Below are 27,630 nucleotides of genomic sequence, written 5' to 3' on the forward strand. Positions count from 1 at the left end.
TGTGGCAAATTATTTTGGGGAGGGGGCGTTGGCATGGCCATTTTGGACAGCACCCAACTCTATGTATAAAAAAAAGATCCCTGGTGCCTAGTGGGCTATAAACCCCGCGGGGGCAGATCAGGGGCTATTGGCCCTATCTGGCTCCGGGGGCATAAAACTGCAGAAGTTTTGTTTGGGGGGTGGGGGCATACCATGCCAATTTTGGGCCGCTTCTACCCCTAAAAGCAATTAAAAAAAAATCCATGGTGCCTAGTGCGCTTTCTGCCAAACCCAGTGGGGACCAGATTGGGGGCTTCTGCTCTCCCAGGCAGGGTAGAAAGACTGGAATGTTGCGGGAGGTGCGTGGGGGCATTCGGCATGCCCATTTTGGGTAGCCCCACCCCTAAATTCAAAGAACAAAACTCCCTGTCATCTAGTGGGCTTTCTGCCCCCTATGGGGGCAGTTTGGGGGCTACTGCCCTATCTGCCCAGTGGGGAGAGCGAAAGACTGTAATTTGGTTCGTAGGGTGTTTGTATGCCCATCTTGGGCAGCCTCACCCCTAAATTTCATGAAAAAAAAACCCTGTCTTCTAGAAGGCTTTCTGCCCCCGCGGGGGGCAGATTGGGGTCTGTTGCCCCCCATCTGCCCCCAGGTGGGCAGAAAGACTGTCATTTTGGGGAGGGGGGACATTGGCATGCCCATCTTAGGCAGCCCTCTCCCCTAAATTCCATGAACAAAAACATTCCTTGCATCTAGTGGGCTTTTCCCCTGGAGGCTACTGCCCCATATGCCCCCCAGGGGGGTCAGAAAGACTGATTTTCCACAAATAATTTTGGGGAGAGCAAAGGCACTTGCCCAAGGGGCCGCTCCCCCCTCTCTGGTGGCTAGTGGGTGGATCCCTGCTTGGGGATTGCCATCCTGGGGCAATCCGAAAGTTTTGGTTTTCACTGAAAGGACGTTAGCGCTACGTGCACGCTGATTGTTATTTCAGGGAAACCAACTATACAGCCTCGGGAGCTGGGGAAGCTCTTACCATGCACCCAAGGCTGTTGGGGGGGGGGGGGATTTCAGGTGCCATGTGAGAAGATGGTCGGGAGTCATTCTTCGCACAGGAGCACCGTGGCGCAGGATGGCTCCTGGCCGTCCTGAGCATGGAAGTGGTTAATCCCAACAGCCCAGAACTGGTTTTGCTACTAAACCGGAGCATGAATTTAGTCTAAATATTTGAAAGAAATTTGATAAGGTTTTTCGGGGAAAATACGGAGCTCAAGGGTTTCCAACACAAAGTACAGTTGAAGCCTGAATCAGAACCATACGTACATAAGGTTACGAATATTTCTTTTTTAGTGAGGGTGATGTAAAGACAGAACTTAAGAAGTTACAAGAAGCTGGTATTGTAGAACAAGTCGAATCTTCAGAATCTGTCTCTCCCTTAGTGGTGGGCAAACATAGAAATGGCAAATTGAGAATATGCCTTGACCTCAGAGATTTAAACAAAAGTATTTTGGTTAATCAGTTTCCTTTGGCTAGAATTAGTGAAATGCTGTCACTTACCAAGGGTGTGAAATGGTTTAGGTCTTGTCTAGGCTGCATTTGCGCTGTCTCTTCGAGACATGCTGTATACAGGATATGGGCATTAAGTAACACCCATCTTTCTAACTGGCTCCTTTAACTGTCCTTTGTAAATGGCTGTTTTTCATTAGTTAAAATGGGTGCTAGTCCCTACTTTTTTACTTTAGTAACCCCCCATGAGGACTGCCCCACTTACATGTGGTGTTACTTGTCATTTTATTTATAAGTGTCTGAAGACTCTGTTTTACGTTTAACACTCGCTCCCCCTCCTTGGCTACAGCTGCTTTGGATGTTGCGATTTATCAGCTGCTTTATATTTACAAAAAGTGTTTGCTGCGCGCCGCGACCTCGCTCTTTAACTTGAAATATGGTGGCAGCACCTCTTGTGTGGCCGCTTTATATTTCCAAAAGGTGTTCGCCACATGCCGTGACGTTGCACTTAAATATTGCTGATACAATGCACAACACCGCGCTTCAAATTTAAAAGGGCGTCTGCACGCCTTTCTTTTGTGCTGCGCTGCTCACCGACATCAACTTTTACAACCTTCTTATTTTTTAACAGTGCGCCATGCCGCGCTTCAACTTTAACAATGGCGCGTCATCTTGAACAATGGCCGCCTTGTGCCTTTCTTTTGTTGTGTGCCTTTCACTCTTCAATATGAGGTACTTGTACGTCACAGCTAACAGGCAGCTCTAACTCTCTGGAGACTGGCCTAGGCGGAGAGCTCACGACTCACAGTTGCTTGTGCAGGTGCCAGCCAGCAGGAGGCACGCTCAGTTTCAGCGGAAGTTCTTCTGCGCTCTATCACAACACTGAGAGGTTGCCGCAGGATATTCAGATGGACCACAATGCATGGCAAACGCTTAGTAATCTATTAACCCTAATTCTTGCACATGTCTGATGGGCAGCAGCTGCTAGCTGCTGAATTATCGGCTGCATGTTCTGTTTCTCACGCTGCATTGCTTTGCTTTAAGGGCATTCACAGGGAGCAAAATCCCATTAAACAACTGCCTTTCACATTGTGTGCTTCGTGTTTATGTCTTCTTTGTAATTCTCAATAGTAACAACCTGCAAGCTCAGGCAGTCTACCCAAACATTTGCGTAGTGAACAGCGGTCATGCTGTGAGGAATAAGGAAATAGGGTAACCATGTTTAAGGGGCGTTCCACTTATTGTTCACATAAACAAGTATAACAAATGTCTGGGCATATAAATGCCTGCCAGATTTGTCTCTACATGTTTTGCGTCAGTACCCTTCTCCTTCTACAACCCCTCTGTTCTTACACACGTTTACTGTGGTGGGGAGCCCTATGCGTTGTCCGTCCTCCTCCCATCCCCCATTTCCACTCTCAGCAGCTGTATCATGTAATTAACATTCAAGCAGCAGTCGCTGGGAGCATTCTCTATCACCCTTCCTTCACTTTTCCTGAATGGACAAACACTTTCCGAGCAAAAGTCTTCACAAAAATACATATTAAGGTACCTTGCGGGTTCAAAACCTATAACAGCCCTCTAAATTAGTGAAGGCTGGCTTCTACACACACCAATAGAGACACACGCAGAGCTGGCGTGCCATTACACAACCCTCTATACATCCAGAAACACATTTTGTGGTGAGAGATTTGCATCCATGATGGCCCGGATAACGTTACTAACAATAGATCAGATGCAGGCGTTGGATTTAGATGAACCAATGCACTCCTCAGACTTTTACAAAACATACGCAGCCACAGTAAAACCGCAGTTACAACAGGTGTATAACAGCGCTCTCAAGGTGCCCTCCCACCTTCCATGAGGGAGGCGTTGCTCGTGTCCCTCCTCAAGCCAGATAAAGATCCGACTGTGCCTGGCTCGTGTCGCCCATTGTCATTACTAAATTCTGACTACAAGGTCTTGGCCAAGGTACTTGCCTATCGGCTGGCCCCCCTGGTTCTCCTGTTGATGGGAACTGACCAGAATGGCTTTGTCCCTGCTCGAAATATGTCCATTAACTTCCGTCAATATTTCAGGGTGGCAAAGTATTCTCTGCGCGTCTGGCCATTCTCAGGCTGCCTGGTGTTAGACCTGGAAAAGGCCTTTGTCTCCCTTGAGTGGGGCTACCTGTTTGCAGTCCTCACTAAGCTAGGTATCACAGGACGATTTCTTAAATTGGCGCAGCTGCTCTATGCACAGCCAACTACCAGAGTGAAGATCGGTGCATATATCTCTGGGACTGTACAGATTGGCTGTGGTACCCGTCAAGGATGTCCCCTGTCTCCCCTGCTATTTGCCTCAGTGGTACAACCTTTGGCAGCAGTATTGAGGGAGCAGGTAGAGGACTGTGGCATTCCGCTGGGCAATGGCACACATGCAGTGCCTATGTATGCTGATGACATCCTGATATATCTTAAAGATGTGTGCACGCTCCTGGCCACGCTCACAAATACGTGGTCGTCTTTCGCTGACCTCTCAGGCCTGAGAGTCAACTGGAGTAAGTCATGCTTGCACCCTTTTAACCAGGAGTTGCCCGATCCTGAGCTAAACTGTAACAGAGTTCAAATACCTTGGCAGCCGGACTCTTTTAGGTTGCTCATGATCCGCATTTACAACACACTGGAGGGTAAAAAGGGGAGAGCGCTTACTGCGCTGTGCTCGCGGATGATTTTCTGGGGTACTTTAATGCTGTTAATAGCGGGCCGCATTGCATTATTGAAAATGGTGGTGCTTGCTAGACTGTTATACCACTTTGCAAATCTGGCTATATATCTGACCCTGTCCCGTTTGCTGAAGCTAGACTCGCTCCTGAGGGAATTCATATGGAACGGCAGGCGATGCTGGGTGGAGCTCACAAAGCTTTTTCTCCCAGTTAGCGGGGTAGGCCTAACTGTTCCTCATATGGAACTAAAAATACCTGGCATCACAGCTACAATGGCTGTTGACATGGCTAGCGGGCCTACTGCTCTCAGATACGGTGAGTTTAGAACCCCCTTGGTCTGAGGAGGACATACTCTGAATGTTTCACCCATGTGCCAGAACACGGCAGTCGGAACAACTATTCCTCCAGGTGGCGTATAAAGTATATCGCAGATGCCTCTTCTTGACCAGTGGGATAACCCCATACACACCAGCCCTCCCACTGCTGGGAACTCCAAGGGGGACGGGTGCAATAACAGCAGAAGAGCCTGGCTAACAGTGGGAGTGCAGACGTTGGGCTATCTCTACCTTAAAGGGTCGCTCACTTCATTTGCGGAACTGGTAGAGACATCTAGGGTACCATAGGGTCAGTTTTTACGATATTACACGATATTGGCAACATTTAGGCGCAGCTGGCCAGACATGAGCATAGAGCACCCAATACACTTTACGGTGCCGTATCTCCATGTCATGGGTAGGGGCAGACACCTAATCAGAAGGTTCGCAGACTCGCTCAGGATCCACATGGGGACATCAATTATTCCTGTCAGGCAACACTGAGAGACAGATAGAGGGAAGCCATTCACGGATAGGGAATGGTCAGAGATACTGCTCAGCCCCTCACATATCCCTTGCAACTCATGCTTTTGACTCATACAGCACTACATCATTTAAAGGGCCTATCTCACCCCGGGGAGGATTAACAGGATCTATGGCTGTCAAGACGGTGCATGCCCCAGATGAAATCACACTGGCGCCGACTTACTACATATGCTTTGGGCCTGCCCTTCACTACATTTGTACTGACACCGCATCTGTGACACTCTGATGGCGATAATAGATCGCCAGCTGGTCCACACTTGGGAATAGTGCATACTACACCTATATGCTAGGAGTACGAGATTGAGTGCAACATCTTGCTTCCAGGAACTGGGCATGCTGCCCGCAAAACGATTGATAACAAAGAGGTGGAAAATATGGGTGCCACCATCAGTAATGGCATGGAGGCAGTCACTATTGGTTTGGGCAAGGACTGAGGCCATGCGCTCTATATGGAAGATATTCAGGGTCTTTGTAAAGTCCCGCTAGCATCACAGTGGGAAACTATGCTACAGGAACTACGCGGGATAATGGAAGGGGATGCAGCGGGCACAGAAGCTCCCTCCAACGGGGATCAAATACCAGGGGGGAAACACACAACCAGAATAGTCTTCTGAGAGGCAATAGAACATGGGGTCTGTCCCCAAATTATCCGACAGGGGAGCTGGATTTGCCCTACGGGGATCACATACTGGGGGAAACCCACAACCAGAAGTCTTCTGAGAGGGAATAGAAAAGGGGATCTGTCCCCAAATTATCTGACAGGGGAGCTGAAGTTGCCCTACGGGATCTGGAAATTTGGAGGGAGAGACACGAGGGGATACTGGTAAGATAGGCCGAAGCACGGTAATGCCACCCGCTGGTGTGCGCTCACAATTAACCCTACATGAGACAATCTCAGCACATACCTCGTCCAGCTATGCGCAAGCATTGCATACTATTCCTTACAGACCGTGTGACACATATGGGTAAAGCCTGACAACATCACAAGTCATATATAGACCGCCCATGTCGCTTGCATGTGTGTCGCAAGACATGGCAAACTTAACGGGGGACAGCATATAAGAGTGATCCTACATAAGGTAGAGATATACATCTATATTACCAAGCTCGGAAGTTCTAGTTCTATATGTGTTAATCTGTTTTATTATCACCTGTAACCCAGCTACAGTAGCGGCAGGGATCGCACCACAATGGACAATGCATTAGATAGTCCTGGCATGACAAATCATTTTATGGTTAGTTGTAGAGCTATGTAGTCATGACTATAGTGAATGTGTAACTTTTGCCTGATCAGAACTGTAACCAGGAAAATTTTGCATATGCTGGCCCAGCAGTGTTAAATGCTTCTTTTGCATTCTAATTACACCACCTTCATGCAATGCACTAGCTGTAGCCGATTCTAATAACTACCTTGTGTGTCTCCTGTTCAGCGGTGTAAAGCTGTAGCACTTACAATCCACCACTCCATGATGGATTTCTGTCCCTACTAACCACAGCACTAGATAATCTAGTGTTCAGAATATGGCATCTTAAACCACAGTGACTTGGCGGACATTTATTTATTTATGAAGTTTTATATAGTGCGAACTTGATCCTGAAGGATATCAGAGCGCTTTACAATTTGAGGGAATGGTAACAAATCAAAACATAAGTCTAACATGGGGAATCTAATAGGCATTGAATCAAATAATGCACATATAACAGCACATTTATAAAACCTGAGTGAACTAGTAATGGGCTATCTGGGACACTCCCTCTTTGCCTGTCCCACAGGGGTAACGTGTTATTCCAGGATGATTTAAATGGTTTGGTGCCTCAGAACTGTTTCGAGTGCACGGATGTATCTAAAGAAACTCATAGGCATTATTGGCCGTACAATTAGAACCCATACACCAAAGGAGAAAGAAGCCCCATAACCTGCCTTTAAGGCCCCTTACCAGTCTTGCTGCTTGTAAGTGTTATAAATAAGGAAGTATTACTACCCAAGTTACAAATGCTCAGTTTACCCACCCAAAGAACATAATGCTTACTCTGATGTGTTGGATTCGAACTTAAGTCTTGAAGGTTGGAACAACAGATACTGTTTTCAGCTCAGTACGTACTATAAAAATATGATCCCTCCACTGCAACTAAACAAATAAAAATTAAAAAAATATAATTTTCAATGACTTTCACAAATGTGAAACTGATTGCATTGCAAATGTTTGTTAATAAGTACTGTTCTAACAAGGCAGATGGCTATTTTAAAATTGTAAATCGAAAGAAGGACAAAAAGGGAAAAAGTAAGCAAGTGGCATGAGAGCACTAAGCAGCTGCCAGTTCTTGTAAAAATAAATAAAGTCATAATAAATATATTACACTGGGAGCTGATCAGTGCTTTATATGGACCATTACCCACTGGTACTCAGCACCGGCACTTTTTTATTTTTTCCCCTTGAGTACCAGAACTTCCCCTCGGACAAGGTGAGTACCAGTACATATAGGGACTTGGCATCGGAGAAGTTAATGTTCAGCCGCGATCGGTAGGGGAGTACCTGCCGGGGCGGTGATGTGGGGAGGGGGAGGGGCAGGGTGGTGGTTTGTAATGTATGGATAATGGAGGTTTGCAGGTAATTAAGCATTTAAATAAATCAAACGAATTTCGTTGCGCGCACTGCATTGCATTTGGGGATGCAGTGCGCGCAACGAAATTCGTTTGATTTATTTAAATGTTTACTTACCTGCAAACCTCCATTAATCATACATTACTAACCCCCACCCTGCCCCACACCCTCCCCACGTCACCGCCCCGGCAGGTACTCCCCTACCGACAGCGGCTGGTAATGTTGTGCACTTCGGGGTATGTTGTGATACCCCGAAATTGGTCCCAAAATCGTTGTTTCTGGTTCAGGGAGGACCTGGCTTGGCAGTTTGGGCTGGACTGTTGCCATGAGGAGCAGGGTTCAAGACTGATTTGCATATGGCAGGGTCTAAACTAGGGTGGTATGGTGAGCAAAAGAATGATGGATTTAACCCATATCTCTTAACTGGGGGTTAGTGTTTGATTTGATCCGCATTCCGTCCATCATTTGTGTGTTTTTTGCTTTCTTGCTAACAATTACACTCTGGCCCTGTATTTAGCCTGCAATTTAGGTAAATGTTGTACTCTTAGCGCCACGTGGGCTTAGGCCTTGCGTTAATTCAAAAGTGTCAGTGGCTATCCGTCACACACCTAACTCTAACGTAGGTTAGCTGTGAGATGACAGGGGAGGGCTAGTGGAGGAGATGTGTCTTAACGGACAGAGACTTTGGAACCACATTCGAATCAGGGCTTGGGCTGAACTTTCTGTGATTCTGGGCAAATCATTTAATCAGACAGTGCACCAAGTTTGTGTAGCTTATATTTTTACTTAACCATTTCCCAATAGCAAGCTTTGTTATGATGAAGAATACTGTCCAGTCAAGTTTACATATTACTTTGCGTCTGGCAGAGAACATGCCAGAGGGTTGATCTCTTCTGCGGACAAACTGAAGAAAATGACAAATAGCTTTCTGAATGTTTCAGTTATAGCTGGCAGTCTCGCCAAGCCCAGATATTGCCACACATTAGGATAAGGAGTCAGCCTTATGTATTGCCTAGTAAAATTACTAAAATGAACCTCTCTTGTCTATTTCGCACACGAGAGCCTTAAAAAGCAAGGAAATTTCTTGCATACAAATTATTAAAAGGTTAAAAACGTAACCCCGCCCTTATTGCAGCCCCAAACTCCACCCCTAGTCCACGGTCCATTTTGTGAGTACCTGCACTTCTTTTTCACCATTTCAAGCACTGAGCTGGATGAGAAGAGGAACAGAGAACATCATAGATTGGAATGTCAGAGAGAGCACTGAGGCCCTCAGGGCAAAGGAGAGAGTACGGTAACACACACACTACCATGGAGTATTCAAAACAAGCACTGGCAAAGCCAACAAGTATGGCTTTAATTTAAAATCACAACCAAGGACTATTGGCTATGACAATACTGTGCTGATTATATTCCTTCTGGCAACAGATTCAATAGCTATTAGAATGGCTTTAAGTGGTGTCATTTTTTAGTGAGGGTGCATGTTCCAGTAATCACAAAGGAAGGCAACGGCAGGGCCGGCTCTAGGCTCATGGCGGCCCTGGGCAGGGAGCGTAGGTAGAGGGCCCCGGAAGAGGGGGATCCGGGCGCGGCGGAGCGCGGAGACCAGTGAAGAGGGGGGGGGGGGCAGGGTGTTTGGAAGTGGAACAGAGCCAGAGGCCGCCAAATCCCTGCCAAGGGCCGCCACGCAAATATGTATCCATCCTCAGAGGATTATTATATTAAGGATATATATTGGCGTGGTGGCCCCTGGGGTTTGGTGGCCCTGTGCAGGTGCACAGCTTGCACATGCCTAAGGCCGCCCCTGGCAACGGGCTCTGCAGGGCTCAAGTTGCTGAAACCCCTACATCCTTTCGACGGTAAGTTCCAATTAGTGCAGATGAAATTCTGTGGCACCTTTCCCATGGCCTCCCACAGTAGACAAAGCCTCAGGGCGGCAACAGTGGAAAACAATAATTGATTGGTAAGGTGTGTTCATCTAAAACTGCAGGAATCCGAATAATTAAAAACAAAAACAATAGGAGAACCGGCTGCTCCAATAGGTTGGGCCAGTGCTTAATTTGCAAAAAAAATCAGTGCCAGGGCCCTCGTCAGGAGGCCACTGCACCTTGCACCACACATTGCCCCTGACAGCACCGCTAATCATAGTAACAACACAAGTACTACCATTCACACTCCTGCAAGTGTGACAGTTCGGACTATTTCAGACCCCTAAAGCTATAAGAATGGCTTGGGTGGCAGATACTATTAATTTCGAATGTATATTGAGTTAATATTTAACTGATGTTGTAGTCATCTGTTAGTTAGCCAGACAGCGCCACCTGTGGAAAACTGTCCCAGGCCCTGGTGCTGACAACTAGGTGCCAGTGCTGAGCACCAGAAACCACTGGCTCAAATAAAGCACTAGGCTGGGCAAGATTAAACCTTGGCTGTGGCATAATGTTACAGTACACTAGTGGTGATATGGTATGACAGTTCTGATGGCCACAGTTCGAGCTAAAAAAGCAAGTTAATCCTGTTATATTCCTGTTTTCAGCATAGCTACAATCCCCCAAGTCTGCTGTGTGCTGTTTGTTCACTTTCTCCTTGTACAACTGATTGGGAAATTGCATTGTCAACCCGAAACACAGATCAGATCGCAGTAGATGACATTACAGTGGAGCACTAGTTATATTAGCGCAGAAGATCCCTCTGCCTAAGCCATAGCTTAAGGGATGTCATATCATTTATAATATTAGTGCAGACGCTCACACAGCTGATGACTTCATTACTCTACTTAAAGCCCTGCCTATGTTTACCAGCTGGCGAACCATCACTGACTCGGTCACCTACCCCATTTAATCGAATGCATTAACAGTGTTTTACGGTAAACTGTGCAACGATCAATGTGCATATGGTCCCACAATTCAACTATAAATGTGTGCTTTCAAACAGTAAGATGGCTCTTCTGATTTCTTTGGGCGATTTACAGAGGGTTCTCACATTATTACTCATTGAACAGCAGTTATTTCTGTGTGGTATTATCTACAACAGTTGTTTATATTGCTCGGCACTTTAAATGGCAAAACAGAAGTGAAGATACTTACCAAATGGAGCTATGGATGAAAGGTGGAGTTTGCTGCATGGATATGGATGGTGCCAAGGGTGGGCTAAGAGGTGGCACTACATATAAGATAGAGAAAGATTTGGACTCAGGCAGGACCATTAGCTCGGTTCTGGCTCCGCTGTCTCCAATGGCCCTCCCAGCTGTGGATCCCTGTGCAGCAACATCTTCTTCACCAATGATAGCTACACACACTTCTCGTGGCCTACTTGCTTGATAGCCACTGTCTGGTCTCTCGTGGGGTTTGAAGGGTCTTTCAATGGTGTGTTGGACTTTGACTTGAGTTTAGTCAGTGGGGGATATGCAAAGAAGAGTGGGGTAGCAGAGTCCACAGATCTGCTGTCTATGCCAGTCAGCACTGAGTCAGGGTCTTAACTCAATTGTATGACAGCTTTGAGATGTGACATACATTTTATATCTGGGCAAAAACAACAGGTGATGGACAGAATGCAGAACATTGTCATACATTCACCCCAGTACAGAGATCTGGGCCTAAATCCATCGTTTTTTGCACTCCACACCACCCCAGGTCAGACATGGCCATATGCAAATCAGCCTTGACCCTGTGCCTCATGGGAACAGTCCAGCCCGAACTGCCAAGCCATGTCTTTCCTGGACCGGAATCAAGCATCCAAGGATGGATTTAGGCCCAGATCTCTGTACTGGGGTGAATGTATGACATTGTTCTGCATTCTGTCCATCAACTGTTGTTTTTGCAATTGCCACCCCGAGTGGGACGGGTATGCTCAGACGTGAGTCCCGTGCTCTCCATGTCACTGGAATCAAGCTATCCAGGCTGATGAGGGCTGAACGCCTGAAACTGGTCCTTGGATGCTTGTTTCCAGTCTAGGGAGAACCTGGCTTGGCAGTTCGGTCTGGACTGTTCCCATGGGGCACAAGGTCAAGACTGATTTGCATATGGCTGGGTTCAAACTGGAATGGCATGGTGAGCAAAAAAACGATGGATTTAGGCCCAGATCTCTGTACTGGGGTGAATGTATGACATTGTTCTGCATTCTGTCCATCAACTGTTGTTTTTGCAATTGCCACCCCGAGTGGGACGGGTATGCTCAGACGTGAGTCCCGTGCTCTCCATGCCACTGGAATCAAGCTATCTAGGCTGATGAGGGCTGAAAGGCCGAAACCGGTCCTTGGATGCTTGTTTACAGTCCAGGGAGAACCTGGCTTGGCAGTTCGGTCTGGACTGTTCCCATGGGGCACAGGGTCAAGACTGATTTGCATATGGCTGGGTTCAAACTGGAATGGCATGGTGAGCAACGATGGATTTAGGCCCAGATCTCTGTACTGGAGTGAATGTATGACATTGTTCTGCATTCTGTCCATCAACTGTTGTTTTTGCAATTGCCACCCCGAGTGGGACGGGTATGCTCAGACGTGAGTCCCGTGCTCTCCATGCCACTGGAATCAAGCTATCCAGGCTGATGAGGGCTGAAAGGCCGAAACCGGTTCTTGGATGCTTGTTTCCAGTCCAGGGAGAACCTGGCTTGGCAGTTCGGTCTGGACTGTTCCCATGTGGCACAGGGTCAAGACTGATTTGCATATGGCTGGGTTCAAACTGGAATGGCATGGTGAGCAAAAAAACGATGGATTTAGGCCCAGATCTCTGTACTGGGGTGAATGTATGACATTGTTCTGCATTCTGTCCATCAACTGTTGTTTTTGCAATTGCCACCCCGAGTGGGACGGGTATGCTCAGACGTGAGCCCCGTGCTCTCCATGCCACTGGAATCAAGCTATCCAGGCTGATGAGGGCTGAAAGCCCGAAACCGGTCCTTGGATGCTTGTTTCCAGTCCAGGGAGAACCTGGCTTGGCAGTTCGGTCTGGACTGGTCCCATGGGGCACAGGGTCAAGACTGATTTGCATATGGCTGGGTTCAAAATGGAATGGCATGGTGAGCAAAAAAACGATGGATTTAGGCCCAGATCTCTGTACTGGGGTGAATGTATGACATTGTTCTGCATTCTGTCCATCAACTGTTGTTTTTGAAAATACATTTTATATCTGGCATGTTCTAGGAGGCTGGACTATGCGTATCAGGTTCTATGAATTGACTCCTGGTTCAGCACATCAGAGAATGAAGAAAATCCAAAGAGCCCACCCCCTACATCCGTTAAGTACTGGACAAACTCCCATTAACTTCATGGTACTTGCCTCACGTTAGTGCATTGATCTCAGCTCCAGAGGTCAGGAGTTTCTCTATATGTATGAAACAGTCAACATCAGGGACATTTTAGGGGTTCTGAGGCAGGTGTAGGACTCTAGGGGATAACGCGGAACCTGCAGGAGCAGAGATAGCACTGGGAGACAGCGGGGAGACTGTAAAGGCAGAGATGGCCTATGGAGCAGTGGGAGCACTGGGAGGCTGAGGCGGCCCTAAGGGAGCACTGAGGATACTCAAGGCAGAAAGGCCACTCAGCGGGCAGGCAAAGACTTGAGGCAAAGATGACAGTGAAGAGACAGTAGGCAGCGATGTTACTTAAGAGGGCAGTGGGATAACTGTGGAGGTAGAGATGCAATTGTGACAGTGGGTACACTGGGGAGAAAGAGGTGGCACTAGGGGGCAGAGGTGAGACTGTGGTACTATTCAGATAATATTCATATACTGTAGAGCTCTTTTACTAATTGGAAAATTGGTCCTTTCAGTGCCGTCTCACAAAGATTGTAAGAGTATGTAAAAGCGTACTTATACAATATTATTTCAAATACTCATAAATGCTTTTATGAATTGCCCTCAATATGTTTTACCTAAATGTCATTGGAAGACAGGCTGCTTGAGTACCAAGGCACACTTCCTCCTTTAACGTAAATTGATACTCCAATACTTAAAAAATAAAAATGAGAGGTACGCTAAATTCTGGTATGTTAAATTCATTGGGTTAGTGACCCTCGGATCAGGGATTAAAACAAAATGTAAATGATCTGCAAATTATTTACCGGTCCTTAACAATTGGTATTGCTTGGTAATCAATGACAGTCACAACAAAACTTGCCTCAAGGGTGAAGCAGACTCGTCTGTGTCCGTAGGGCAGCAGGAATCTCAAGACTTGTCTCCTTGAGTGCTGTTTGAGGATTTTTTACCAAGTTAAGGGCCTGATTTGGATCTTGGCGGTCTTACTGCTGTCATGCGGTGATCCTAAGTACTCTGTTGAGTTGGGGGCTGCCCGCCTGCCATATTTAGATGTTGGGGCAATAAACAGGAGAACGCCACAGCTGTGTTCTTCTCTGCTGGCTAGCAGTACCCTGTCGCCGTCAGGCTGACGGGATGTTGCAGAGCGTTTTAGATGTTCCCGTTGTACTGGCATTGTCCTGGTGGCTGAGTCCTGCTGTAGTGGGGCAATTATGGCATGGAGAAAGGTAAGTACTACTTATTTACATTTCAATATGCATATATGGTGTGTATATGTCAATATGTACTTGTAGGCAAAGCGTCTTGGCCCTTGTTTTTACATATAGCATTGCACACCAAAAACATACACACAACATTGACTGTACAAACACACCGACCACAAAAGCCTTCCTTAGAATCTGGCAACAATGGGGTGGCTGAGCATCATGGTCAAGTAGTAGCAGCACAGCGCAGACCTGGATAATGGCGTTGAAGATGGAGTCACTGGTGGGACCCCGAAAAAGGTGAGTTTTCACCTCTTTTTCTCCGTTTCCCCAACCTGAGCTTGGGGTTTTCCCTGCCACAGTTGCCATGATGGAAATGCACTTTGTAATCTGGACAGCAGCAATCTCGCAGGACTCCCCCCAACAGCCACTTCAGCCTCTGACGCCGTTGACGCAGGAGACAGATCCTGGCGAAGTCAACAAGACAGCGGCTGTCTTCCCATCAATGCCCAGCCAACATCTGAATCGGACCGGAAGAGCGCCAAGGCGGTGGGCGAGATAAATGCAAAAAAAAAACGGGGGGACCCGTCCCGCAAGATCTAAATCAGGCCCTATGATTGTTATTAATATCATTGAGTGACTTGCCAAAACAGATACTGTGTTGCAAGGTGTGAAGTTTACACCCTGTGAATAAAGCAGATTTATATTTATTCTTCCAGTTGGTATTTCTCAACTACAAAGGACTCACAAAATAATCTATGTCTGAATGGATGATTGAAAAACAGGCCAGGGGGGATACTTTTATACATGCCCGATCATTCTGTCTGGTCTGTAGGTCATAAGACTGCAGAAATGCTAACTATCAACTTTCTCTGAACGACACTTCATAATGCACCCGTTTTACAGGTACTGTGCCACTTATGTCTGAGCAAAAAATATAAAAAGGAAACATATACTTGAAGCTCTTTGGTGTAACCACTGTCAAATTTGATAAGGTTCCTACTTTGTTTTCATAGTACATGAAGATGATGGGAGTTCATCCATCCAGTCATTTCCTGGCTTGGTTTCTGGAGAATATCATTATGCTTGCCATCAGCAGCTGCACGCTGGTTGTCATCCTGAAAGTCAGCGGCATCCTCTTCCAGAGCAACGGCTTCATCCTCTTCATCTTCTTCATTGATTTTGGGATTGCTGTGGTCATGATGAGCTACCTGATCAGTGCCTTTTTCAGTAGTGCCAACACTGCCTGTCTCTGCGCAAGTCTGATTTATATGATCAGCTTTTTACCATACATTGTCCTATTCGTCCTACAGAAACAATTCAGTCTTGCGGCCCAAACAATTGTGGTAAGATTATATTCTGCACTTCATAACAATACTTTGAATAGATGTGTGAATAGTTTGTATATTCCTTTCACCAATTAACATCTATATGCAAACTTGATGTTCTTAACCTTTACTCAGTTTCCAACAATTTTTTTAAAAAATGATCAATTTAAATTTTTGTACTGTTAAAATAACAATGTCCTAACAAACACAAGGTTGGAAACCATAAACAAATAACTGATATTTTGCAAATATGAATTAACTTTTTCAAGTGAGACATATTTTCAAGGGGAAAAAACTGCTGAGAAACTTTTGCAGCGCATCACTCCTCAGGACAGGCTTTGAGGTTGCGTGGTCTCTCTTTAGCCAGGTTTCCGACAGAGTCTATTCAGTGCCAGCGAGAGTTAGGAGTTCCTAGTTCCTTGAGTGAGTCCTTTTCTTGCAGAAGTAGTTTGGAGTTTAGTTTTCTTACAGCAGGGCTTTCTTTCTTCTTCTTCACCTGGAGTCTTCTATGGTGGTCCAGGAAATACTCTGAGGAGTTTGTGATTGAGGTATCATGTTTATTCTCAGAACTAGCCAGTGACTGAAGAAATTCTTCCACCCAACCCTAACTATTTTCTTCTATTTTCTTGTAGTCACCTACGACCTTTTGCAGTACTTCATCTTTGTTTTATTGTAACCTTACCCACAATCCCCCTTTTTTCAATAGGACCAAACCGTTCTGCCACCAGATAGGCATACCATGAGTTCCTTGGCCACTCCCATATTTATATGAGCTTTCCACTATGGTGATGTGTTTCATATAAGCATATTTATGTTACATGGCCAAAAGCCATGTTAGACTAACTTTCCCTTCACATATCTTTTCAGATCTTCCAGATATAACACTAAATCGTTGCTGCATGTATTTGTATTTTTATTTCCCTAGCATGCAGTAGCATTTCAACTAAGTGTTGACAGGAGTGGGATCAGGGAGCAGCAATTCTTAGTCCTGATGAATAGCCTTAGGGTAGGGTTTGAAACATGAAAACCTTTGAAACTCAGGAACCTAAGTTCATGAGTTTCAATTTTCCCCATTTTTTTAACCATACCAGATAGAGGTACGAATACAATATTTTTCCTACTAGCCAGGAATTCTTCGTCTTTCACACAAAAACCCCCACTCCTATTTTTCTCTTCATCTATTAAATACAACACCAAAAAGTACTCCCACGTAACTCATAGGTCACAGCAGAATGAGAATAACCCAATGACGATGCTTGCCACCACAGGTACACCCTGGTGGGTAAGGGCTATCTAAAGAAAACTTTCTGTTTTTCAAATAACACCTGAAGTGGAAAGGAAGTCCCAAAAAACGGAGGGGCACTCTTTGTTTACAGCACGACTAGTAGGATGATGAGTCATTTTGTCTATCTCCTTTACCTCCCCCTTCTTGTTTTTCGAGTATTCTCTGAACTAGCCAGTGACTAGATAATTTCTTCCACCCAACCCTAACTATTTTATTGTAACCTTATCTATGATCCCCTTTTCAGTAAGACCGAATCCTTCTACCACCAGGCAGGCATACCATGAGTTCCTTGGCCACTCCCCTATTTATTTGAGCTCTCATTTCACTAGACAGGATCCAAACTGTTTCTTTCCTCCACTGTGACTGGAACTTGACTATCTCGGAGGGTCGTGTGAATAACTAGGAGCAGCTGTCACTGGTTTCTCCAAGTCAAAAGTGCTAGTGCGAAGGCTGGCATTTGTTCTGCTAACTGTTCCCGTCCACACCCAGGTAGCTATTCCCTGCTAAATGATCAATAGTTAACACACCCAGTCCTTCCTTGGCTCAGAGGTGGGCTATTGCCTTCCCAGTCAGATTTGTCAAGTCTCCCAGCCAGCTATGTTTATTCCAGGATGGAGATGTGGTGAGTGGTGGAACAGGTTTTAAGCCAGTTATGGTCAGGGAGCTCAATGTAATTTTTACAAATTTAAGTTCTCGATAATATGATTTCACCATTTAATCAAACTGTAAAAAATTAAAATAAATACATTTGAAAAACTCTTTGTTAGTATTTTCCCATGCTTAGAAAAATTGTAATCACTCCTAGGGTTGTGACATGGAAAAATAACTGGACACGTTGAAACAGCATGTAGGCCTTTAGTCAATGTAAAGGCAGATTTTTGTAATGTAGTGTGCTACTTTCTTTTTTATATTAGCCACCCTGCATTGTATGCATACATGATATAGGTTTTTCCTACATAGCCAAGGCATTTTATCTTGCCATATGTTACCGCAGTACCTTTAAACTGACACCTAGCAAGAGCAAACTGGTGCTCCTGGCAGCCATATATATTTGTGATAAATGTGTAGCACACACACACCATGTCACAGATTAGCAGTTTCATTGGGCATGCGTTCCCAATGCCAGTAAATGCAAGGCCCAGAAAAAGGCCTGAGTGACCATGCAGAAAAGATGGTTTTGCTACTGGGAAGAGAACGTTATGCTAACTGATTCCACACAGGTGACTTCCCTATAGTGAGTTAATGCTTGCAATTGCCCAAAGGGATAACATTTCACCCTAGGACCTTGTGTCTTGGTGCCCTGAATTTCCATATTGTTCATGTGCAGGAAGGTGGACCTTCCTGCACATGAACAATCCCAGGCATTTTGCACCAGGCAGCACACATGCAAAAAACTAAAACGAAGAGAAATAATGCATTTCTCCTCGTTTCGCCAACTTAAGACCAGGTTTTCCCGGGTCTTAATTTTGGCACGAGCTCCAATTTACGCTGGCCTTGTAAATAGGGGGCAGTGTCAAAATCAATGGGTGTTGAGGTGGAATGCCCACCTCAACACCCACTGCCCACCCATTCCACGTTAAGCATAACGTGAAAGGGGGTCTTATTTACAGAGCAGTTAAGTCACATTAAGTGGCTTAACGCTGCCTTGTGAATAAGGCAATGCCCCTATCGCCACCACAGCGTCGTAAAAAGTGACGTTGTGGTGGGGATAGGAGCTTGTACATATGCTCCATAATTCTTTTGTTAGTCTACTCCTCTTCTTTATTCTACATGTAGTAATTTTTTTAACAGGTATTCTTCACCTTGGGGTGGTACATGTAGAGGAAAAGAGAAAATTGAGTGCCTTCTTACAATGGGAACTGGATGAGAGACTGAATGTCCTCTCTATTCCATTGCTGCAGAAATTGCAAACCTCATGGATGTAACTTTCTTTTAAGTTGCTCATGATATTTCCTTGAGCATGGCATCAACACTTTCATTTGGGCAGTGCAGCGGTACTCAGTTGCACACCAGCCTAAATATCAATTATGGCATTTAAAGGGATGGTGGTTCATGTATCAGTGCATCTTAGTCAAAAGGCCAGCACGAGGCAACATTGCAATTATCATCCTTATCAGAAGTAGAGGTTTGATTCCAAATATATTAAATATAATATCACTGTCCATGTCGGCAATTAAGCCTAGATTATGCAAATCCTGATTCCAGAGAAAACCTAAAACACTGTTAGCAGCAAAGCAGCAATCATAATTCTACTGATATGGTAAAATTGTAACATGGTTTTGACCAAACAAATGTCACACTGGGACTCACCTCATTTGGGCCATCTGGAGTGGCACGAATCCTTCCTAGCAGAAATACCCCAACAACCACAGTTTGGTAGATTTCAACTCACAAAGCCAAATCTATGGTTGGAGTATCCTTGTCTTAAAACCTCTTCTACAGCCTGTTATGGTACTTACAAGCCCCACTCTCAGTTAAATTGCTCTGGGCTGCCTAACATTTCCGATGTAAGCCGATGTCAAGCAGATGCAACTAAGAAAGAATTGTTTATCTCCCAGGCCAACAGGTTATTGGGATTGATAAGGGACATTTCCCCAGGCCAATATATTGGATAAGGACCAAAAAAGTGGAAAGGATGCTTTCAAATGAACATTTTAACGCAAACCCCAGTAAGAAATGCTCTGCTCCAAGCCACTGGATGGCAATTATCTTTGTTAAAAAATGCTGGCCACGCTCGTAGATCCATTCTCTGTGCCAGTATTCAGCATTTTTCTTTTATAAATGTAATCCTTGTTACAGTCCAGTCCAACATCTCATACAAAAATAATATGGGTCCGTAAAACTAATTTTGTTTGCAGGAAAAAGAGTGAAACCACGACTTTGGAGTGTTTTTGCCTCAGTTACTTATGCACCGGATTTACTTTGAAAGGACAATCTTCCCAAAGCATATTTTTCTTTTTCTTGAAGGAGAGCAAGTCAGTTGGAAACATACTATTAAAAATAGATCAGATTTTATTGATATTTTAAATGCTGTAGGGGAGTATAAGTGTCAAGCGTTTACCTTCACCTTAGTCCACTAAAATTGAGCACAATTATGCAAATGTAAGCATCTTTGGCCCAGTTTATGCAGCAAAATAGATTATAGATTAGGTAGAAACAATTAATATAAATGAATAGCAAACTCTGATCATTTTGAAACAGATTTAGCCAAGTAGTTATAGAGTGCATGATGAAGTCTCGTGAGAAGCTCCTGTATCAGACTGAAATTGCTCCAAAAATGTTCGAGAACTTAATAATAAGAATTATAAGAAAGCAATATGGCCACTTAAACAGCACAGAGGACGCACATAGTTATCTTCCAGCACTCAGTATATGTAGTAGTAATCCTATCTTCAGCATAAATAGGATGGATAAATCTGTGATGTGCACATGATACCAAGGGGCATATTTATGAGAGGCTTGTTCCGCCGGAGTGTCACTGTTTTGACGCTTCGGCGGCGCAAGCCTCTCAATCATATCGATGATACCATGCTAAGCCACTTTACATGGCTCTGCGTGGCCTCATAGATATCGAGTAAGATACAGCAGCACAAATCACTGCGTTGCCTTACACTACGCCATGGGTGTTGCGTTGGGTTTTCTAACGCAACACCCATGGACCTAGATGCTGCCCCGGATTTACTTAATCATGTAACCCTGCGGCAGCACCAAAACCTTACACCTCCCAGAGCAGGCATAAGGAGGATAAATATTTGTATGTCTCCCCGGTTTTTCCTCTTTCCATGTGTGCTGCATTCTGCAGCACACATAAAAAAAAAGGAAAACACCTCTCTGAATTGTTTATTTGCAGGAAGGTATACTTTAAAAAAACAATCCTTCATGCAACACAGACACCTTGTACAATGGTCCAAGGGTGCCTGAATTGGCACCAGGCAGCAAATAGTGAGCCAGCGCAGTGGGAAAGTAACAGGATTGCACCATATTCCATAAATACGGTGCCTTCCTGCCCTTTCAATTTGGCGTAGGGCAGTGCAGCAAGAAGCCTTGTGGCGCTGCTCCACGCCAGTTCCCCGGAAATGAGGCCCAAGGTTTATTACAGCAGACACATTATATTTTTTAGGTATATTTCCCTTTATAAGTCTGATAGATGTTTCGCTGGTGATGTATACTCTTGTGTTTTTGCTGTCAGTTGTGTCATGTTTGATTGGAGCGCAGTGCTTGTCTGGCCTATTGGGAAGTACATTATTACAGTACTGTGTTGTAAATAGTAGGATGAGAGTTGTGTGTGGGATGGTGTGTTCCAAAGTGCTGGACGTAGGGACTCTGGAGGTATTGTGTATTGTTGGCAGTGGTATGTGCAGTTGTTTGTGTATGTCATGTTGCTGGAGCGGACATTGGTGTTTGTGGATTTCAGGATATATATTTTGTTGGAGGGTTTGTGGATAGTAATGTATTGAGAGAGTTTTGAAATATGGTGTGCAAGAAGGCTGGTAAGAAGGATTGTGAGTTGTGTCGTTATTATATGGTTGGTGTAGCAGAAGTGCAGAAAACATCGCGTGTGTGGTCTGGTGTGTCATAGTGGCGAAGGGGAAATGCACATCCCATGAAACATCTTATGTGTGTTGAATTATATGGTTTTATATGTTGTTGAGGGAGAAATGACAAGCTTTGGATTATAAACTGTACATTATATTAATTACAATTTTGGAATATATTTTTTGTTGGAAGTGATCTTAGAAGTTGAATGTGCATGGTTATGTGGTGGAAGTGTTATGAATTGTGTAGTTTGATTTTGTATGTTTAGCTGTGGAAAAATATGGCTTGTATGTGTGATGTGTTAAATGTGTTCTAGTTGAGAAATATTCTCTGATGGCATATCTGGTGTGGTGTTTGTTGGTTGTGCTGTGTGCTGAATGAGATGGAAGATGAAAGGAAGTTTGAGGAGTCAGAATTTGTTGTAGGTCTAAGCGTAAAGTGTTGGAGTGGGTTTGAAAGTTGCCTTTGACATCGTAACAACTCAATTAAGGGAATGCACATGCGGACTTCTATTACATCAGCTTAACAGTGCACAGAATACTAAAGCAGCTGCACTAAAAAAGAAATACATCTGAAATGTCTTTCCATGACGGGTTGAGAGCCCGCGTTTTATGTCTAAAAGCACAAGCACTGCACACAGAGCCTCTGAGAAGGTCTTTTGTCTCCTGTGTGGGGTATTTATTGCACCACACAAATCAGTTTCTATCTCCCGTTCATAAATTCCTTTTATGCGTTTTCTGAGTGAAACATTTTATTCCATCTTAGATATTCATAGGATTTGTAGTTAACCCTGCGGCTCTTTTGTACAAACCCACTAGCTCATGATATACTTCACTGTATCTGTTTTGCATAATCATTGTGTGTGCTTTGTTTTTTTTTTGCTTCCACTGCAGTGCCTTCTGTCTACAACTGCATTTGGCCAAGGCATTTTCTTGATTACTTTTTTTGAAGGACAAGGAACAGGTAAGATAAACGATGCACGCATCATTTTAATGAATATATTATGGAAAATCTATTTTTTAACATTAAAAAGTTCAGCTCTTTTTGTCTTTGGGGTGTTAGATGAATTTAACTGAAATATCAAATACAAAACTATTCTGATCAAATGAATGAACACATGCACAGTTTGTTCAAAATGGTTACATGTAATTCAACTTATTGAAATAACTGTGCTGTAATCAATTAACTGAATACGTACACGCAATTAGTACGAGAAACGTTGCATATAACTCCACTTAAATAAATGCTAGCGCATCTAATGTTACCACATGGCATGCTCTTGACTCACATAACTGCAGAAAAAGAGAACCAGTCATGTATGGTGAATGTCTGTCTTTACATCATGAAATTGTGGACGCCAGTAACATTACCACTAGTCAAAAAGTTGCATATTCAGTATTTTCCTTTATTAGTGATCTCCAGGCCGCGATGGTTCCAACTTCCAATCTATCACAGTTCCATTAATCTCGGTCCTGCCACACCCTACTCCCATACACTCTACATGGTCCACATATATGACACATATGAAAACCATCTAACAATTTTCCCCTCCTCAGACATGCCTTCTTCTCTCAGCCCCCCCCATACCAGTGCACAAATCATGTCCCAAATTCAAGGCCAGCAGTTCAAAGGCCTGTGCTATACGCATTAGCTGACGCACCAGATCTTTCTTATCACACCCAGTCGACCCGGGAAGGAGCAAAGCGGGTGCACATGCCTGTTGCGTTCCTGGGGCACGTTCTGTAATACAGCCCCAGATCTTTCTCACCCACCATGCCACCTGATAATCTGAGCATGCTTGACAGACTTGTCGTCTTCTCCACTCTCAATGATACACTGGATATTCTAATCAAATAGCCAAATGCAGGTGCTTCTTACTCCCATAGATAGAAGGTAATCCCTCACCCCGTTACCCTATACATTACTCATCCTTACTAAGCATAGGAGTCCTACTTCTAACTGACTTGACTACATAAAGCCTAATCCCAACCTCTGCAGTGGATCTATTAAACCTCTATCACCACTGACTGACTGACTGACTGACTGACTGACTGACTCTGACACCACGCAATTCCACTAACATTGATTCTGCAAAGTGCCATTCCAGCAGAAATCATGATCAGGTCCTTTCTCTCTTTGTATGTTTCAGGAATAGGCAGCAGTCATGGGGTTTTGGTCTGCAGAGTTTTGAGGTGTATTTATTCAGGGATCTGATTTCATAATAACCCATATGGTCTGATAAGAAAACAGAAGACCCAAGACTATCATCTGGGTCTGGCTTGAAAGGGCATCCAATTCTGTCACCCTTGATCCAAGGAAGAAAAATATATACTAGGAACATAACTTCTAAAGGAATAGAATGTGTCGCTCACCCATGTTGGTCTAGCACAGATGCTTTCAAAACTGCAGGTTGTGTTGCCCAGCAAAGGCCCAGGTGCTTACTGTACTACCCGTTTGGAATTGTTTGCTGTGAGGTTCCACCTGACCTGTCATCATATCCATAAGGCCTCTCCACTTTTTTTCACCAATACTAGGCAACTTGTATCGTACCGCACACTGTCCTTAGGCTCACTGGACAAAGGCATGCCTTACCTGTGTTAGTAGCGAGGGTATGAGGCAAGACTGCTGTCCCCAGCTTACTGTGTATCTTGTTGAGGAGACAGTATACAAAGTGAATAGATAAGGAGATTGATAAGAAAAGCATACGTCATGAATTAGGTCAAAACAGGCAACACCCAAGTGCATAACAATGTTGAGCTGGAAAGGATACCATCCTCCTGCTTCAGGCCAAGAAAGCTGCAGGGCCGGGCAACAACTCTCCTTGGCATCACGGTGGGCAAAACAGAAACAAAAGCACATGCAAAAGCAGATAGTGGATCCTACCTCACAGAGGACACTTCACTGAGCATGTGCAATAACAAAAGACTACTCTGACATACATGGTGACGAGTCAGAAAATCTGCCTCAAATGTAGGGTAAATACATTCAATTCAACCTCGGCACAAATTATAATCACTTCCCATTAGCCATCAAAGTAAAATAAAATGCATGAGCATCATCTGGAAAGCTACCCACCCTAACTCCCCTAACTACCTTTCAGACTTGTTTACCACCAAAATGTTGACAAGAAACCTGCATTCTGGTTTTTAGATTGTATTTATTTTATCAGATGCAGACTAGTCCTGCACTGCCAAGCCGAAGGTTTACTTATTTTATTGTTGTGTTCATATCCTGTGGTTTGAATATTTGCCTGATTACCATCTTCTCATGTTTCAATCTTACCTCAAGTTCAACGTTTTGCTGATCCTATCTGATTTTTGATATCACTAAAATGAAGTAGCAAATCCACATCATGTGCCTTATTCAGATTAATTGTGCAACAAACGTATTCCTTAAAGTATGTCATCTACTTTAACTTTAACTTGCACAAGTATGACTGAGCACACAACTCAGACTCCTGGCTTGCCTAATTTCTGAGTGAAAATCATCCTGCACTGTGCCATCTCACATCACAGGCTCACTCCTCATTCTCATTGTATCTAAAATGGTCTTCTTGAGGAAAAGTCTAGAGCTCTGGATTTGTCCAAACACGATCAAATCATCTACAGAAAACAACCAGCTAAGCTCTTTGTGCAACTCAGTTTTATTTCAGATAATCAATAACATGGAACCAGCATCAGATTGGTAACTCGGCCACTCGGGCAATGCCCGAGGGGCCGGTATCCGAATTCCAGCTGTGGGCTGCTTTTTTTAGTAGCCTGGGGGGCGATTTGGGTGGTTTCTGCGTTGTTGGATGCCACCAGTGGGTGTCTGAGTGGCCTTTCTAGAGGCAGATGGGCTTCCATTACCTCCTTTTATCAACAGACAGCGGCGTCACTCCGTTTCTCTCCCTGGCCTGGCCCATGTATGCATAGTGAGCGGGGGCAGGGGCCTGAGCAGAAGTGGCCTCCCTTGTTTTCAGGTGTGTTTCACCAGTGTAAACTAATCCGTAAATTTTTTAAACCACGCCTCTCCCCAGCCCCTTTTTATAAAATTTCACAGTAGCAGTGTTTTGCGGAAAGGCAATATGCAAATGTAGGCCACTTTTTTTTTTTTGCGTGCCTCGGCCGATTTTTATTCCCAATCCAACCCTGCATGGACCCCAAAAAGAAAAAAGATAGCAAACACAAAACCTCTGACCAAAGGTTTAGTTCTAAACAAAATAAAGAACAGTAATTGATAAAAAAAATAATTGGTGCGCATTTGGCACCAAAACCCAACTTAATCTAACACAGGTGATCACCGAAGCACAAAGAGTTTTTAAAGAAGGCTCAAACAGTCTGACATCTTCTTTTCTCCCAATCACACCCTTAACCATTTTAAAGAAGACCTTTTCTATCTGCTTAGGGTTTGAAGTCTAACCATTCATTGTGATAAGATCCAAATTATGTTTAGACTCTGTCTGACCAGATCCTCTCTGGGCTTCACTTGATAAATCAGTCCATTGATACGGTGATAATTACTGGATAATACTTGTTAACACCTCAATGATGGACAATATTGCCTGTGGCATGTGTTTATGTTTTGTTTCATATGGGTATATTTTTCACTCCTTGGTTTTGTTCTCTCATATCTGCCATTTCCGCATATCAAAGAAATACGCATAAAGTGTTGATAAATAGACTTTACTGCTGGATAAAAAGCGAGGAGGCCGGTGCTACTGCATCTGTCACCTCATTGCGCTTTAAGCATGATAGTGTTGAACCTTGAGGTATGGCAAGCGTGTGCGCCCATGGATCTCAATTGTCTCTCACTTGTGTCTTCTTTCCATAGGGATTCAGTGGAGTAACCTATATCAACCCCTGGAGGAGGCTGGGGCCATGAACTTTGGATGGGCATCTGGGATGATTTTTATCGATTCAGTTATATATTTTGTGGCTGGCTGGTATTTCTCCAATGTAATTCCCGGTAAGAACTTTTTTGTATATATGCATTTTTTTAAAAGCTATATCATACTACGCAATATACAGTGACATCATTTTTACTTTTGTGACACCTCTTGCCTCTTCTACTTTTTTGTCACTAAAATTTGAAAAATAATATTCCAAACTTTTTTCTAAATAATGTTTAGTGTCTACAGCTGAACTGGCACAGTAAAGCACACACACAAAAAGATAAAGCCCACCCACCTCCTGCCCGACATGCACAGAACCTTGTTTTCATTGCCTGAGTTTATCAGCTTTGAAGACTCTGGTGAACATGGCCATGCAGCAGATATATCCACTTGGAGGAGGAAGCTCCCACAATACCTACCTGTCGTCAAAATGGATGTAGGACAATCTCAAGTGATGTCATGTAATGCTTGCCAGGGTAGAACATTAGATGAGTGCCATATCATATCCACCAACACGCTTGTCTCTGACAACACCACAACACATCTTTCAGCTGGCGTGATGGCAGCCAGCCAATAGGCATTGCTGCTGGATGAAGTTACACGGCGTCTTGGGTAATTTCTCAATCAAGGATGTCCAGGTTTCTCCTCAGTGAACGTTATCCTGGTCTTTCTGTAATGATGAGCTGTGCTAATGCCATTGGGTTCCGAGTTGACATGCACTGCTGATACAGTAAATCCCTGCAGATCTTATCACTATATTTTTTTTACCTAGGATCATGCATTCATTTGTGGTTTTTGGGTCGCATCTAAGTGCTGCCTTTTACTGTCTTTGTTCACTCACAGAATATGTGATGTCATCAATTTGTTTTGTGAGACTTATTGCTACTTGTGAAACTCAAACTGTACATTTTTATGAATTCGAATTTTGATTTGCTCTTTCCCCATGTGTGTCTCTTCATGTCAGCCCTTTGCATAGTTTTGCAAATTTGCCACCATGGCTACTGGGATGGCATGTGGGAATGCATAACCAACTCTGTGGCAGGGTTTTTATAAATTATGCAGCAAGAAAAGGCACATTTTATGGCGTCATGCATAACATTGTTACTTTTTTTAAATCTATTTAACACGCAATAATACTGTGTGGGTAAATGTTTTATCAAATTATTAATAGCTGGTATGAGGTGGGTGGGGGAGGCCGCCGCCCCAAAGATTGTGTCGCCCCCGGCGGTCCGCCACACCCACCTCCCTTCCTCCCCCTTGCTACTCTACTGGGCAAGTTAACCTTTGCAAAGGGTGTGCAGCACGTGTAACATATGTATTCATAACCCTTGACCCATTTGAGCTAGAAACAATATTTTTGTGGAAATCTGAAAATAATGGTAATGGAACATTAGTGAAAAGTGTGCTAAGTACGTAATTATGTGGTAAACACCACATAGAATTGCATAGTCCCAGTGGCCCTCCTTATCTCATCTGACTACAGCGTTCGAATGTATTGTGGTT

General features: G+C 44.2%; 1 protein-coding gene across 1 annotated transcript in view; it reads left to right on the forward strand.

Moving 5' to 3' along the window:
- Window positions 1–27,630, forward strand: part of ABCA13 (ATP binding cassette subfamily A member 13) — a 2,470,580-nt gene that overhangs the window by 803,502 nt on the left and 1,639,448 nt on the right. Inside the window, exons 25-27 of the mRNA XM_078686273.1 lie at window positions 15,122–15,451; window positions 22,148–22,217; window positions 26,067–26,201. Coding sequence (XP_078542399.1) covers window positions 15,122–15,451; window positions 22,148–22,217; window positions 26,067–26,201 — 535 coding nt within the window. The remainder of the gene's footprint in view (window positions 1–15,121; window positions 15,452–22,147; window positions 22,218–26,066; window positions 26,202–27,630) is intronic.

The sequence above is a fragment of the Lissotriton helveticus genome, chromosome 4_1 (assembly GCF_964261635.1).
Source record: "Lissotriton helveticus chromosome 4_1, aLisHel1.1, whole genome shotgun sequence".
Taxonomy (NCBI): Eukaryota; Metazoa; Chordata; class Amphibia; order Caudata; family Salamandridae; genus Lissotriton; species Lissotriton helveticus.